At 32.3% G+C, this 18,245-nt stretch overlaps 1 protein-coding gene and 1 long non-coding RNA gene across 3 annotated transcripts in view; both read left to right on the top strand.

Annotated features, from left to right (window-relative positions):
• The window catches only part of LOC127733190 (uncharacterized), a 222,126-nt gene that overhangs the window by 195,526 nt on the left and 8,355 nt on the right, over positions 1 to 18,245 (top strand). The gene's annotated exons all lie outside the window — the stretch shown is intronic.
• The window catches only part of LOC127733119 (prominin-1-like), a 226,586-nt gene that overhangs the window by 201,318 nt on the left and 7,023 nt on the right, over positions 1 to 18,245 (top strand). For both annotated transcript variants that reach the window (XM_052242417.1, XM_052242418.1), the window contains exons 23-26: positions 1,974 to 2,066; positions 15,011 to 15,138; positions 17,010 to 17,039; positions 18,149 to 18,169. In XM_052242417.1, coding sequence (XP_052098377.1) covers positions 1,974 to 2,066; positions 15,011 to 15,138; positions 17,010 to 17,039; positions 18,149 to 18,169 — 272 coding nt within the window. The remainder of the gene's footprint in view (positions 1 to 1,973; positions 2,067 to 15,010; positions 15,139 to 17,009; positions 17,040 to 18,148; positions 18,170 to 18,245) is intronic.

Here is an 18,245-nt window from a genome sequence, read left to right as displayed (position 1 = left end):
AAATAGAACATAGGGGTAAAATGTAGATTTTGGCTTATATCTCTGAAACCAAAGCATTTAGAGTAAATCTGACACAGGGTAAAACTGATTATCAGGTCAAGATCTATCTGCCCTGAAATTTTCAGACAAATCTGAATCTATGCGCGGACTTGTAAAAAAAAATCACTCATACAACAGAATTAAAACAACCTATGATGAATATGATCTTTTATTAAAACAATCCACAAATAGTTAAATTTGCCAACATACAACAAAAAATCAAATAATTCCTACCCCCTATCTTAACGAAGTATCAGTTCATGACACATAATGACTGTAAATAATCCAAATTCCATTATTCCGCACTTATATAAAAATTTTCTTTGGCATAACGCATACTTGCTGCAGTCAAGAATAAAAATCACAAGAGTTGGCTCTGACATTGGTCAAGTGTCAGAACCAACCTTTTAACATATAGAATGTCCATAGAAATAAATCCATCAATATAAACGTTCAACTATAGTTATACATTGCAGATAAGGGGGCACGACAAAACATACACTGTCGGCAAGTTAATAAAACAAGAAATAAACCTTCTTTTTTTTTATGAACGGTGTCCATTTAAGTCACTACCTCGACTAAGTTCTCTAGCACAAACATACATCACATTTAAGAAGTTCATCTCCAGCCTGTTTTTCTAGTGCGTCTCTGTACTGTTTCATTGTTCACTAAACCCTCCACATGAATATAAAATTTAAAATATTGTATTTGTGTACTTTTTTTATGCACGTTCCAAATTGGACTCAGCACATTTTTTTTTTTTATATATCATCACACGCAATCTAGACTGCATAAATCTTTTACCATACATAAATAAACATATTCCATCACAAGACAATGTAAATCTATTATCCCTATTAAAGCGAGCACCAGTGGAAGGCTAACTTTCACAACTAAACTTTCAAAAATCCTTTACATGAAAAAAAAAAACATATCCCGTTACTACCTTCCCAAAACAGTTTTGTAAAGTTTAAATTACTCCCAGTAAATACTTTTGACTAAGATTAATGTCCATACGCAGGCAAACTTGACCATTCACGCTAGATGCAAATCTCAAGTCAATTCATTAAAAAAATGAACATCTGAATATAAAGAAGAGCCCTGAAAAACGTATATTAAACCCCTAAATAGCAAAATAAAATAAATTATAATAGATATATTCAGGTATGAAGGCACCGGCTGCGCAGAAAACAATCCCCCACACACAACAAGTCTACGCACGGACTTGTAAAAAAAAATCACTCATACGTAAATTTACAGCAGAATTATAACAACCTTTCGATGAATATGATCTTTTATTAAAACAATCCACAAATAGTTAAATTTGCCAACATACAACAAAAAATCAAATAATTCGTACCCCCTATCTTAACGAAGTATCAGTTCATGACACACAATGACTGTAAATAATCCAAATTCCACATATTAACGTTCAACTATAGTTATACATAGCAGATAAGGGGGCACAACAAAACATACACTGTGGGCAAGTTAACTAAACAAGAAATAAACCTTTTTTTTTTTTTTTTTTTTTTTATGAATGGTGTCCATTTAAGTCACTACCTCGACTAAGTTCTCTAGCACAAACATACATCACATTTAAGAAGTTCATCTCCAGCCTGTTTTTCTAGTGTGTCTCTGTACGGTTCCATTGTTCACTAAACCCTCCACCCCATTCATATATAACACTTTGGGTGTTTCTGTTCTTACTCGGATGTGTAATTAGAACAAAGTCTCCCTCTGCGACTGAATCAATCTCAACTAATTAACACCCACTTACAGAAAAGGCGGTAACATTTTATGTGTAATTAGCGTCTTTTGTCCTCTCTCCTTCTCATATAACCTCCTTGGTAAACTCAACATTGCTCTTCAATTGTTTATTGTATATTGTTGTTGTTTAGTAAAATATTAATCAGTAGTTTTGATTATTTCAGCTGGAGAATGAGATTGGAGTGTGCACTCCTGTTTGGAACCTCTACAATGATATTCTGGTTATTTCCTTCTGTAAATACCTTGTTGATACTTTGGTAGGTATATAAATGATTCATTATTTAGTTATAATCTTTGATAGACATATACTGATTCATTATAGTGCCTGATATGTCTGTATGAGGTAGATTAGCCTTAAAATTTTCAAATTAACTTTTATGTTAAAAAATAGACAGATTGATTATTATTTGATTTCATTGACCTGCTGCTTTAAATTGGAATATTAATAGAATGATATTAAGAGTCTTAAAATTATTCTATTTTCTGTTGAGACACACAAGCTTTTTACCTTGTGTAGATGTGTGTAAAATATATTTCAGTGGTTTTTCCAAAGTGTGAAAACATTTTATATATAGTAAATTTCACAGTTGGGTGTTTGGCTAATTTTACAATATTTCTAAAGACCCTCTTGTACAATTACTAAATGTACAATTTAGTACAATTCACCACTTGATGCTTTTTTATGACAATTACAGTATTGATTAAATTCTTATGATAGCAAATGCTAAGGGAAAATAATGTGTCGCAGTAACAAGAAAGTATAAACAAAAATACCAAACTCCAAGGATATTGAAAAAAGGGGTAAGTCCATAAAACCTGACTACATTAACTAACAGAACAAATGGAAAACATCTTGTCATATTCATGACTTAGTACAGGCATTTTCTGAAGAAAATGGTGGTTAACACCTGGGTTTATACTTAGCTAAACCTCCCACTTGTATGGTACATTGCAGGCTCATCTGCATGTTCTACAAAGGAATTGTCCATTAGATTGACAAAAATTCTGTCCGCAGTGAAAAGTAAAATAACAAAAATAAGGAACTCCAAAGAAAATTCAAAGAAGAAAGAGGGTCTTTAGAAATACTGTAAAACTGTTTACTCGTGTAGTGGTACATGTATTAACCATATGTGGATTCTAAAAATTCCGAGAACTTCTGGATAATTTTAAATCTCGATCTTTCCCTGAAATTAGTTCTATCAAAACTTTGATTTTTCAAACCTCTATTACAGTAACCACCATTTCCCAGATGAAATTGAAAAATCTTGTAGAAGAAATAATCCACAATGCTTTTCAATATAAAAATAGTAGCATATGCTATAAATTTATTGCTTTTGGATACCATACAGCATTATTTGGTTATTATAGTTAACAAAAAGGTAAAACATGCTACACAGAGGAACAAGTAATCAGTATGCTGGAGTTTCTTATTGACAACATATTTGGAGGTAGACTTTTTCAACAAATTGTTGGCATTCCTATTGGAACGAACTGTGCGCCTCTCCATGCCGACCTCTTCTTATTTTCATATGAGTTGGAGTTCCCTCAGGCACTTATCAAAAACAAGAAGATCAAAGAAGCCAGATAATTTAATTTCACATTCAGTTATATTGGTGATGTTCTTTCCATTAACAATCCAAACTTTTCTAATTGGGTTCCATTGATATGAAACTTAGAACTAGAAATTAAAGAAACAACAGACACGGCTTTCTCCGCTTCATTTTTGTTGAGCCTGCGACTTTGGGCGCAGAAAGCTCGACATAGGGATAGTGATCCGGTGGTGGTGGCGTTAACTAACTTCTTAAAAGCTTAATATTTCAGAAGGAAGAAGACCTGGATGCTTCATACTTCAGATATAGATGCCTTATGATATGAAGTTTCCGTCTGTCATATGTTCATTGTCCTTGACCTCATTTTCATGGTTCAGTGACTACTTGAAAAGTTAACATTTTTTATATGTTAATTTTTCTCTTATTATTAGTAATAGGATAACTATATTTGGTATGTGCCTACCTTGCAAAGTCCTCATGCCTGTCAGACAGTTTTCACTTGACCTCGGCCTCATTTCATGGATCAGTGAACAAGGGTAAGTTCTCGTGGTCAAGTCCATATCTCCTATACTATAAGCAATAGGTCTACTATATTTGGTGTACATGTCCAAATGGCAGGTGTCATCAGACCTTGACCTCATTTTTTATGGTTCAGGGGTTATAGTTTAGTTTTTGTGTTTTGGTTTGTTATTCTAATACTGTATGCAATAGGTCAACTGTATTTGGTGTATGGAAATATTTTACAATGTACATGTCAGTCAGGCCGGTTTTACTTGACCTTGACCTTATTTTCACGGTTCATTGCTCAATGTTAAGTTTTTGTGTTTTGGTGTGTTTTTCTAATACTGTATGCAGTAGGTTAACTATATTTGGTGTATGGAAATATTTTATGATGTACATGTCAGTCTGGCAGGTTTTATTTGACCTTGTCCTCATTTTCACGGTTCATTGCTTATGTTAAGTTTTTGTGTTTTTGTCTGTTTTTCTTTAACTTTAAGCAATAGGTCAACTAATAAAGTCTATATTTGGTGTATGGAATGATTGTAAGGTGTATATGTCTGTCTTGCAGGTATCATCTGACCTTCACCTCATTTTCATAGTTCATTTGTCACTGTTCAGTTTTCCTGGTTAACTTTGTTTCTTAGATACTATGAGCAATAGGTCAACTATATTTGATGCATGGAATGATTTTAAGGTGTAGATGTCTGTCTGGCAGGGTTCATCTGACCTTGACTTCATTTTCATGGTTCATTGGTCAATATAGAATTTCCATGGTTTGTTGTTTCTTTTATACTATAAGCAATAGGTCATCTATATTTTTATGGAATGATTGTATTAAAGGTGTACATGTATTTCTGGCTTGGTTTATCTAACCTTGACCTCATTTTCTTGGATCATAAATGTTAATGTGATACTTGTAGTACTATCAACATAAAATCAATGGTCAGTATAGTAGGCGAGACATTTCAGCATGTGCACTCTTGTTAGACTTATACCTCGAATTTGACATAAGTGGTTATCTCATTACCAGAATCTATGACAAATGAGATGATTTTAATTTTGAAATTTTAAAATTTCCCCCACCTTAGCAGCAATATACCAACTTCACCTGCATATGGGATATACATTTCTCAACTCATTCTGTATTCAAGAGCTTGCAGCTGCTACTCAGACTTTATAAAATGTCACCAGTGTCTAACCTTTACTGTTTAGTCCATTTTTGGTATATTTTCTTTTGGTGTTGCTAGGTATTTATACATTCCGCCATTGCGTTATTATGTTATGGTAATTTTCGTATTCTTGTCTTTCATTTTTCCTGATGTACCTTGTCTATAGATTGTCTATATGCCATTTATTTTTCTTTGTTGAAATAGTTATTTGTTTTTGTAGTTATTAAGATTATAACACATTGTGGACTGCTGTACCCCAATTTTGACATTTTTACCTATTTTTTTGCTATTTGATAAGGGACTTCCGTTTTGAATTTTCCTTGGAGTTCGGTATTCTTGTTATTTTACTTTTTGTATGACAGTTGTTTATATTTTATTGACAAAATTGGGTGAGCAACTCTAATAGACATAATTGGTTAACATAAATCACAGACATGTAAACACAAATGACTTAAAAATTCAAACAAACATACAAATAAATCTGATAATGACACCAGTAATAAAAAAAAGTTTTTGCAGTTGATAGCTATATAGTACATAGAGTAATTTTTTTAGTACAACATAATTTTATATATACTTTCCGGATAAAGTACAAATTAAGTAAGATATACATAAAACGATTAACAAAATGAAAACAACTCATTAAAAACTTATGTGTCTAAATGGTACCTCTGTACCCACCCTCATCACAAATGCCCAAAACCAAAACCCAGATAGCTGGATGCACAAATACCTAGCCACATCAAGAGTCATACGACAAAAAGGAACATATTAGTACAAAGACAAATAAAGGAAAAAAACTGTAAAGTAAATAAATTGATACTCAACGTAAGCACCTAGAATCTCTAACACAAGACCATCCTGTATTATTTGTGAATTAGACAATATTTATCTACTAGTATTAGGTCTTAGTAAATTGCCTAAATACTTTTTGAGAAAAAAAGATGAGACCCTGGCTCTTTATTATTTTCCCAGACATCTTCAAGCTCCTGAATATGGTTTGAGTTGAGAAATGTATACTGCATGTGCAGGTGAAGTTGGAATATGGCTACTAAGGTGGGGAAAATTTATAATTTCAAAATTGAAATTGTCTCATTTGTCTTAGATTCTGGTACTAAAATGACAGCTATGGTCAAATTCAAAGTATTTTTATCTGTCTTATTAAAAGATAGTTACCGACCTTGACTACCCATGAGGGTCTCCCACGGTCGACAAAAAGATATTTATCATGTTTATAACAAACAAAATCAAAGGACTATGGGACAGGCACATACAGAATGTGGCCGGGTTAAACATGTTTACGGGCCCACCAACCCTCCCCTAACCAGGGACATTTGTGTAACAGCTCAACTTATGAACAAACTATAAAAATCAGTTGAAAAGGGCTTTACTTATCAGATCTATATAAAGCACAAAAGACACAAAGTACCGATCTGAGGTTTCTCGCAGTTTAATAATGAAAGCTAGTTGACAGCCAATGACAACTAATAAAAAATCATGTATCTAAGACCAAAATATAAGCATCGCCAGATTGTAGTACTGTGAATGTTCATATCTTTAATAATAACCATAATATTATGTTGCTTTTAATTTATTGATAACAAAATCAATTTCAGTTGAACCTTGTTGTGTCAAAAACTTGTATGAGTCAAGTAAAATTCTTGATAGTACATCGGTACTGACATGATTTATAACAAACAATTTTTTTGGTTCCGGTTCTGTTTGATCAATGAGTCGAACTCGGTTGATTCAAATTCTCCGTTAACTAGAGTAAATTTTATAGTCTCTTGTAATTGTATAATTTTGACACATTCCCTGTTTCCATTCTCAATTCTACTAAAAAACAAAAATTGAAATCTGATGGTTTTCTTGTGAAACCTAGTTATTTTCATAGGTGATTAAAGACTTGTTTAACAGTTAAAATGACATGTTTATGATGACCAGTAATATATAAAAATGAAACAAGTTTAAATAACCCAAGCTGAGATTAAATGAATCCTTAGAATTGTAATTCATTAATTACAATAATTAAAAGGATTAAGGCAACAATGACAAATTTACAATAATTGAAAGCAAAGCAGAGACCCTCATCAGTGATCTTTCAAGACTTGCATGTTTCATTCCTCAAGTGATTCCATAATTAATAGTGACTGACCTTTGTACATATTTATGTATTGGTTTTATTTCTGAATGTTTTGTATCTGTACTTGTGTGTTTAATTATTATGATGTACCAAATAATATAAAACTTGAATACACAATCATAGATTGTCATATCCGAAAATAATTAAGGCACGCTGTTCAAAATATCTAGTTTACCCAAATCTCATGCTGTATTTCGTGCATTCCAAATTTATGACGACACACTCAACTTCGGATAAGTATAACCTTGGATAAGTCTGAACACTTTATTAGTTCCCTTCCGCGTATGTATCTTTTTCATTACAGAAGATTACAGAAGACAGCTTAATATTAGTTGCAGCAGATAAATTTACAATCATAACTTTCAAACAACCATTTAATTAAATCAGAGAACTTTTATTTGATAAGATTGTGTGGAAGTGTAATGTAAAGGGTTGAAAGGTCAAAACTGTCAACTGAATTCAAAATCTAAAACATTTTTGTATAAGGAAGAAATAATCATTTTATAAAGTTTATGTAGAACCCAAATGTTAAAACAGTGAGACCAACGCTTGTGACCTGAGATGTCCCAGGACTAGAAGTATCCTCATAAAATAAAATTGAGAATGGAAACGGGGAATGTGTCAAAGAGACAACAACCTGACCAAAGAGCAGAAAACAGCTCAAGGTCACCACTCATTTAACTCTTTCACTATTATTGATCTAATAAACCTTAGTTTTCTATCAATCTTATTGTTACCTCAAATGTTTTATGGCACTGTATATTCTGTTCAGATAGAAAACAATTGACAGGAAGTCATAACAAAGCAGTAGGTGTGTTTGAATAATAGAAAAAATGGTTCAATGTTGCTGGCAACTCGACTTCTATAACTGACAACTTGCCTTTTCTAACTCGCAACTCAACTTTTTCAACTGGCAACTCAACTTTTTTAACTCCCAACTCGACTTTTATACTCCCAAACCAACTTTTGTAACTCCCAACTTGACTTTTCTAACTCCCAACTCGACTTTTATACTCCAAAACCAACTTTTGTAACTCCCAACTCAACGTTAACAACTCAATACTCCACAATAACAAACCCTTGTTTATTTAAGACTTTTTAAACCACAAATCACGTGGGACAATCAGATTTCCACAATTATAATAAGAGGGAGAATAAGGAATATTTATTCAACTGCAAAATTTTTGTGGTCATATAATTGGATGCCGTTGTCGTCTTTTGAAGACATTTGGTTTCCAGACAATAACTTGAGTATAAGTCTATGGATCCATATGAAATTGTACCATAGGGTTCCATACCATAAAAGGAAGGTTGGGATTGATTTTGACGGTTATTGTCTTAACTGTTTAGAAATTATGGTCCAATAAAGGCAAAACAAGCATTTTTCTTGTTTCAGGACAATAACTCAGGGATTAAACTTAACGGTCGCCCAATGCGACCAGATTTTTGGCTGGGCAAATATATTAATCATCCTGATCGCCCAGCTGGCGACCGAAAAATATTTTGCATTGAATCCCATGTCTATCCTTTCCCCCACGACATAAACAATAAAATGCTCCGCTGGGTGCAGCTTGATACGACCGCAGAGGTCCAACCCTGAACAGTTGGGGCAAGTATGGACACAACATTCAAGCTTGATACAGCTCTGAATTTGGATTGTGATTAAACATTTGACACAGCATAGGTTTCTGACACAGAATGAATGTGGTCTAAGAACTTAAAAATTTTTAATTTACCTATTCAAACCATATCATTATTATTTGTTTTTATATATAAATCAGAAATAACCAATTTAAAATGGAAAATTTTAAAGAAAAAAAAGGGGAAAAAAATCCATCCTCAAATTTTTTTAACCCCCTTATGATTCATCACCCCCAAACTCAATTCCAGCCTTCCCTTTGTGGTATGGTACCTTGCAGTACAATTTCAGAGAGATCCGTACACTTGAACACAAGTAATTGTCTGGAAACTAGAAAAATGCTTGTTTTTTGCCCCCTTTTTGGCCCCAAATTCCTAAACGTTTAGGGCAATTACCCCCAAACTCAAACCCAGCTTTCCCTTTGTTATTATGGAACCTTGTAGTACAATTTCATAAAGATCCATACGCTTACACACAAGTTATTGTCCTGAAACTAGAAAAATGCTTGTTTTTTTGGCCCCTAATTCCTAAAATTTTGAGGCAATTACCCCCAAAATCAATCCCAGCCTTCCCCTTGTGATATGGTACCTTTCAGTACAATTTCAGAGAGATCCATACACTTGAACACAAGTTATTGTCTGGAAACTAGAAAAATGCTAATTGTTGGCCCCTTATTCCTAAACGTTTTGGGCAATAACCCCCAAACTCAATTCCAGCTTTCCCTTTGTGATATGGAACCTTGTAGTACAATTTCAGAAAGATCCATACACTTACACACAAGTTATTGTCATGAAACTAGAAAAATGCTTCTTTTTTTGGCCCCTAATTCCTAAAACTTTGAGGCAATTACCCCCAAAATCAATCCCAGCATTCCCTTTGTGATATGGAACCTTGTGGAGAGATCCATACACTAACACACAAGTTATGTCTGGAAGTTACAAAAATGCTTATTTTTGGCCCCTAATTCCTTAACTGTTGGTACCATAACCCCCAAAATCAATCCCAACCTTCCTTTTGTGGTATTGAACCTTATGGTAAAATTTCATAGAGATCCATTCACTTAAACTAAAGTAAGAGTGCGAAAACCAATGTGTCTCGGGATGACGACGACGCCAACGTCATACCAATATATAAAAACTGTTCCCAAACGGAAACCCGATTGTCTAATTAAAGCGGGAAAAATGGAATGAAGGATTTCCGGAAACCAGTAGATAACGTTGTGTTATCTCAACATTTCTTAGATTTATGACGCTGTCAAATCGTGACTTCGCATCGAAAACTTAGTTGTCTGACTGGGTTTTGATAACCAAAACCCAGTCAGACAACTAAGTTTTTCGACAAATCGTGACTTCGCATCGAAAACTCAGTTGTCTGACTGGGTTTTGATTATCAAAACGACGACCTTCGTTTTGATAACCAAAACCCAGTCAGACAACTAAGTTTTCGATGCGAAGTCACAATTTGACACATGTATACCACTTCTCTAAACACGTTTTCTAATTTCTTTTTTATAGCTTCTACGATTAATTCATTATTTTTAAGTGTTTTCCTTACGCTGTTGAATCTGAATTACTTTAGAGATACATCCCAGTTGTTCAGGGAGTCATTACAAGTCCGTTTTTGACAAAAACTTGTAAACACAACTTGTTCTTCAGTGAAAAAATGAAACGCAAAATCTCATAAATAAATATAATAATATCTAGTATGCTAACCAATCTTCCATGAAAAGTAATTATATAATATTTTTGATCAACACTTATTAGAGGATGGCTTGGATTTGAAATAACATTTAATATTTTATGGAAACAGCTATATTGTCAACAGTAAGTTCAAATTGAAGGGAGACAATTTTGGCGGGAAATATTCTATATTCAGTATTGTCAAATCTTATGATATATTTATGATGGCAATAATTCAAATATTATAAAGTTACCACATATAACCTTTACCAGACTCAAACATTACATATAGGACTACATAAAAAGGCTTTATTAGTATATGAAATGTACATTTAAGTTTTATTTTATTAGTATAAAGATTGGTTGGGCCCCTAAAATTTCAACTGGGCCCCTAAAAAAATATTTTGGGGGCCCAGCTGGCCCCTGGAGAAAAAGAGTTAAGTTTAGTCCCTGTTTAAACTTGTGTATAAGTATATGGATCTCTATGAAATTGTACCACAAGGTTCCATACCTCAAAAGGAAGGTTGTGATTGATTTTTTGGGTTATGGCACTAACCGTTTAGGAAAAATGGGCCAAAAACAATACTTTTCTAATACTTTGTATAAATTGCTTATTTCTTGACCAATTTCAATGGGGTTTAATTCAAAGTCTTAAATTCTTAGGTTCTTAAATATGCTGAATCTAACGGTATATTTAGATTTTGGATTTTGGGCTCCATTTTTAGATTCACATTGAGGTCCAAAGGGTCCAAATTTAAACTTTATTATGATTTAATCAGAAATTGAATTATTGGGGTTTTTTGATATGCTGAATCTAACAATGTATTTAGAATTTTTGATTTTGGGCCTTGTTTTCAAATTGGTCCACATTAAGGTTCAAAGCGTCCAAAATGAAACTTAGTTTCATTTTAACAAAAATTTAGTTCTTGGTGTTCTTTAATATGCTGAATCTAAACAAGTATTTAGATTTTTGATTTTGGGTCCAGTTTTCAAGTTTGTCCAAATTGGGGTCCAAAATTAAACTTTGTTTGATTTCAACAAAATTGAATAAAGGGGGTTCTTTGAGATTCTGAATCTAACCTTTTATTTAGATTATGGGTTTTGGGCTCAGTTATCAAATTGGTCCATATTGAGGTCCAAAAGGGTCCAAAATTAAACAGTGTTTGATTTCATCAAAAATTTAATTCTTGGGGTTCTTTGATATGCTGAATCTTACCATGTATTTAGATTTTGAATATTGGACCATAATAGGTAATGTCAAATTTCAAAAGTTCTTAGGCAACATTCATTTTGTGTCAGAAAGCTATGCTGCATCAAATATTTTATCACAATCCACATTCAGAACTGTACCAAGCTTGAATGTTGTGTCCATAATTGCCCCAACTGTTCAGGGTTTGACCTCAGCTGTTGTTTATGCTGCACCCTGCGGAGTATTTTTATCATTTTCAGGGGCGGATCCAGCCATTTATAAAAGAGGGGTTCCTAACCCAGGATAAAGGGGGGGGGGGTCCAACTATATGTCCCCATTCAAATGCATTGATCGTCAAAAAAAAGGGGGGGTCCAACTATTTGTCCCCATTCAAATGCATTGATCGTCAAAAAAAAGGGGGGGTTCCAACCCCCGGAACCCCCCCTGGATCCGCCACTGATTTTGTAGTTCCATTTTTTGGGGTCAAATAAATAAATTACTAATAAATCAAATACTTATGAATGATTTAATGTCAATTCAATGGATTTACTCAACATACCACTAATAACAAAAATTATTCATCATTTATTTAATTTATAAAAATGTCTTCTTAATTCATTGTTTAAGTTTCTCAGTGATAATGACACATTATACACCAATGTTTTATAAAGTTTTTGTTTATTACAAACATATGAAGCAACTTTATACATGTATTACAAAGAAGAAATAAATAAAGCATTACGTAAAAACAAGTTATATCTATGAAAAGTCTTAAGCCTTTAGTTTTCCCAAAAAATTTTGCATGTGTTTTAAAATTTATCTTGTTAATATACAAATTTTTATTATTCACAAATGAATAAAAAAAATATATATTATCATCAATATTCCACCAATCCCAGCATTTCAAAGTTGACTTCCTTCACCTAAGTTGGATACTTAAAAGGGCAACCTAATGCCAGGAAAATTAAATGTTATACTGCTAATTTATGTATAATTTCCCTTGTCTAGGTTTGGCGTCTGGACTGAGTCAGGGTTTCAGACAAAAGTCAAGGTCTAGAGTGTTGTCCAGTCAGGATTTCAGTGTGTACCTAAAATGGGTGCTATATCGGGGAGTCTGGATGGGGGTCCTTCATTTCTTTATCCTTAAATTTTTTAGATGCAAATACCAATTATAAAATCTTTGGGTTGATCCTGTCAGGGCTTGAAACCCTCCACCTCCCGCACTCTAGGCAATCACGCTACCACATGACCACCAAGGTGACAAGAAACTGAATTAATACTTTAGATTGTAAGACGAGATAATAAAAGTTCACTATATACAAAATAATCTTGAAATGAAATCAGTGTAAACATATCAATATCAAGCATATTGTTGTTTTAATTCAAAGCATCCTATTGGAAAAATTTAAATGCATTTCTCAATATATAATAATTTGTATTTGTGCACTATGCGGAAAGGAGTGAGTGTAAAATCTTTGATGTGTAATTTACAGCAGAATAATAGAAATAGAGGCTCAAAAGAGTCTGTGTCGCTCACTTAAGTCTATGTACATATTCAACAATGTAGATATAATTTTCATGCATTTGTATATCATTCTATTCTATTATATCAATAATAGTGCAGTGCAGTGCATGGTGGACACTCTTCTGTAATAATTCAATTTTTCTAATAGATTGGATTTGATTAGGCATTCGTATTTTCCCGCAAAAAATGTTTAATCTCCCATGCAGAGTTATCATTCCTTGAGAATGCAAACTTTCTTGAGATATTCTTCTGCATGTGTGTGCATAGATATTAATAATTTTTTACTTATATATATAACAAAACATTTTAATATTATTAATTTATCTTCTTTAAAAAGTATTTGATGAGTATTCATCGAAGAAATGAATTTATAACAAGCGATAAGGAATGTTATTTTGCACTTGATGATGTCTGCGTATTCATCATGTTTATATATCGGTTAAAAACCCAACATGAAAGTTACGTAATGGCAATCTAGGCGATAGCAATACACCGGAATGCCCTCACGGTCATCCGCTGTAAAAATGATAAAAATGGTTATTAAAGACAACAACTCCAATAACCAATGTTGACTTTTTTGTAGATCTTGTCTTGCTGATCGTTTTTTTTACTTGAGTTTCTATCTATCTATTATAGTTTTTCAGATATAAGGCAAAAAAAACAAAAAATTGTCAGAGCCATCATTAATAGGCCATAACTCCAATAAGAGGTCATCAGACGATTTCAACTATTAGATTTATTTGTAGATCTTGTCTTGGTGATCATTTTTGCCAATTTAAGTTTCTATCTATCTATTATACTTTTTCAGATATTAAGCAAAAACACAAAAGATTAGTAAAAATCGTCATTAAAGGGCAATAACTACAATGAGGGGTCATCAGACGATTTCAACCATTTGACTTATTTGAAGAACTTATCTTGCTGATCATTTTTGCTATGTAAAGTTTCTCTCTATCATAATTTTCAGCAAAAATTTAAAAGTTGGTTAAAAAATCGTCATGTAAGGGCAATGACTCCTATAATTAGTCATCTGACAGTTTGGAAGTAAATGTACAATAGGTATATCTCATCATTCCAAACATTTCTGCCCTTGTCAGATTTTCTCTGTTTATAGTGGTTTTCAAGATAATAGACAAAACTTGCATTTTACCCCTATGCTCTATTTTTAGCCATGTTGGGCATCTTGGTTGGCAGGCGGGGTCATCGGACACATGTTTTAAACTAGATACCATAATGATGATTGTGGCCAAGTTTGGTTAAATTTGGAACAGTAGTTTCAGAGAAGAAGATTTTTGTAAAAGTTAACGACGACGACGGACGCCAAGTGATGAGAAAAGCTCACTTGGCCCTTTGGGCCAGGTGAGCTAACAAAAAAGACAACTATTAATTGACATTTGGAAATAAATTCTCCCATAAAGATATGGTTATGAAACAAATAATTCAACTATTTGGCTTAAACATATTTTTGAAGTATTAAAATAGTGTAAAATTTTGAATGTAGTTCCTGTTGCTTCATTACATGTACAGTGCAATCACCATTTCAAAATGAATTCAAAATTGAAATGAATGTATGCAAGTTTGATTTAATACCCATTTATTTTTGTAAATTATAGTCATTTTCATGGCAAGTTGTTTCTGGCATCCAGTGAGCTTTTCATAAGGACAAAAAATGAAGTACTTTGATAAGACGATTTAAAAATGAATATTACTTATTCCTATTTGATTTTTGTAACCACTGAGACACTCTTTTATTTAAACTATTTGCTAATGATTGTTCTAAACCCTAATTTTACTGATCTATTTTAGAATGGATTTTGGTTTGGAGTAGGATGGTGTGTTTTCTTTTTTATTCCAAGTATTATATTTGCAACAAAACTAGCAAAACATTACAGAAAGATGAAGATACATAAGTGTAAAGATGTTGAAGATAAACGGTAAGTCACTTATCATTGTTACCTATTTGTAATCTTAAATCAGCAGTTTATGTACAAAACATATATATAAGAAATAAATTTATTGGAAATAAAAACATTTTTGTCTGCAAGTTCAGATAATCATTGAGGATTAAGTAATATCTACTGTGTAGTAATTTTATCTGGGGATTAGCCATCTGGGGTCTAGGGCAGTATTGTACATCATGAGTGTAGAAACTTTATCTCCTGCCTGAGGCCAATGTATGCTATGGTCAAATAAGGAAGTGGATTAGCCAGCTATTGGGAGGGACAATTAAGATCAGATTATTGCATGAACTTGGACATGCAGTCATTCAGCTTATTTCTCTGAAAGAAGAAACATCTTTTATTTGAAACTTGGAAAATATTTTGTAACTTTTTGCAAAAATCGCTGAACTTATTACTAAAAATACTAAATCTGAATATCATTATCCAAAATAGACACCATTAAAATTTAAAAGCAAATTTTTCTATGACTAAAATAAAATATATATTTATTGGACTTTCTTTCTTTTAACTATATAAATTTTTAAACCAATTGAAATACAAGTAAAATGAAAATCCCTTAAACAGGTAGTAAAAAAAGGTTAAACATGAATTATTACTTAACAATGCTGTGGAGAACCCTACAACTAACTTTAAACTGTATGAAATGTTCACCTGTCCGTAAAAACCTGGACAAAACAGCTATGTGTGATATTAGATCTTTATTATTCTGTTTAAGAAATTGAAGTCAAAAAATGGTAGCATGACCATCTTCAAACAGAGCTTGTTTATGGTATTCATGCCCCTGTCATTTTACATCAAATTTATGAAAATTTGGAAGCCTTTTCGAATAATTCTCATGATAATATTTCAATGTGTTTCAAAATTTATATTTGTAAATATATACACTGCAGTTATTCATAAATAAATAAAAAAAATATATAATACCCTTACATCCAATCACAGTGCTCCTAAGTTGACTTCCTCACCTGCCTTGGGTACACGAAAGGCCAACCAACTGAAATTTATTATGTACTGTCTCTTTATTCTTTTTTCCAAAAGGCAGGAAATATAGAAAAATTTCTGCTTGCATGTCACATTTTAGTATGCACCATATATTTCCTTTTAAAAAAAAACATACAAATTAGGATATGAAATATGTGCATCGAAAATATTTATGGTCTGAGCAAGAAATTGAGCAAAACATTATTTTTAATATTTTTAAATTCTAAAGTGAACACAATACAAAATACAAAATATGACCAAAGAAACTTTTTACAAATAGACCAAAATTAAATCATGGATAATTATTTCTTGCTATGTGTTATTCTGGTACATTATATTCCTTTAGAGTCTTTTTCCAGGTCAATAACAGTACTAATTTGAAAAGCACCTTGTACTTTTAATTGCATACAAGTCTATATAGCAGTTTAAAATATGATGGACGAGCATTTGTGTCCAAAACAAACAAAATGTTTATTGCATACAATTTCATGATCAACAACATCAAAAGCTTTTTAAAAATCCAGAAGAACTGCCAAATTGATATTTCCATTATTCATTTCATATACCCGTTTATCAATGATATTAATGAGGTCATGCTATCAGTTGACAATGTCTGATGCACCATATATTTCCATTAAAAAACATACAAATTAGTACATGTATAAACTAAAAAAGGATAACCTTTTGTTTTGAATGATATATATATGTTCAATCACTCAGCTATTCAAAAATTTTAGATGTTGACTACTCAGTAGCTTGAAAAAAATTGAGTCCATTTAATGATATATATATTTTATTGAACAATAATCTGGTCATAATCTTTGATTTATTATTTTGTTTATATTTTCTATGGTCTCTTTTAGGAGTTTGCCTTTACCTGAGGTTGATACAAGGTAATAATTGTAGACGCTAACTATTTACTTATCTACTATAAGTTTGAATATCAAGTATGAAATGTCATGAACACATGTTTTCTTCCATTTTTTTTCGTAAACATATGTATACTTAACTGGAAAAATAATAATTCCCATTGTGTGTTAACCTTTTTAGTGTATCAAGTGCCTCGATTGTATTATGATAGTGTGCTCACCTCCAGAGTCAGAGGCAATCCTAAGAGACTACTGGACCAATTTTGATGAAACTTAGATATAATGAGACTTACAAATTTTAAAAATATATGTTTAAAAAATTTGGATTTTTATGCCCCACCTATGGGGCATTAGGTTTTTTGGTCTGTGCTGCTTCAGATTTAAGTTTTTGGTCCTTCATGTTAAAGTTTTTGGTCAAGGTAGTTTTTGATGAAGTTGAAGTCCAATCAACTTGAAACTTAGTACACATGTTCCCTATGATATGATCTTTCTAATTTTAATGCCAAATTAGAGTTTTGACCCCAATTTCACAGTCCACTGAACATAGAAAATGATAGTGCGAGTGGGGAATCCGTGTACTATGGACACATTCTTGTTTATTTCAAAGTAAATTACATATATAAATCCATTTTCATTTAAATCCTGGCAAAAACAGATATTTCTCAAAAAAAATTATTTTTATAACAAAAGCTATTAAGTATTTACCACAATATTTGACATTAGGGAACAATTTGCTAAATTAGTGTCTTTAAACTCAATGTGGCTAAGTTTGACAGAACAAAACAAATCTGAAATGAGGGACCATGTGTACATCCATCACTAAAATAAGATGGATTTTTAAAGTTTTTATTAAATAAGTAATTAAGTATCACACTAAATTGTGTTTTAATTATAGATTGATTTACTTTTTTCACAGATGATAGCGGATATGTTCCAAATGTCGTAACTACAATCCGGTCCCCTTTTCCCTGAATGTGACCTACCGAATTAGACTTATTACCGGGTTTGTACTAACATGAGCAACACGAGCCATGGCGTTGTCAGTTTATTTTGGACTTATGAGTTTGAATATCCCTTTGGTATCTTTTGCCTGTCTTTTACTCATTATAGGATTATTCTTTTTTTTATTTCAGACACAGTCCTGGATTAAAAAAGTAAGTCTTGAGTTTCTATCCGTAAACAAGTTTTCCTACTTTTACTCATCACTCAACATTCCTTCACATTCAGGGA

Source organism: Mytilus californianus, unplaced genomic scaffold (genome assembly GCF_021869535.1).
Source record: "Mytilus californianus isolate M0D057914Y unplaced genomic scaffold, xbMytCali1.0.p SCAF_3, whole genome shotgun sequence".
NCBI classification, from domain to species: domain Eukaryota; kingdom Metazoa; phylum Mollusca; class Bivalvia; order Mytilida; family Mytilidae; genus Mytilus; species Mytilus californianus.
This window is presented reverse-complemented; position numbering and strand designations above follow the sequence as displayed.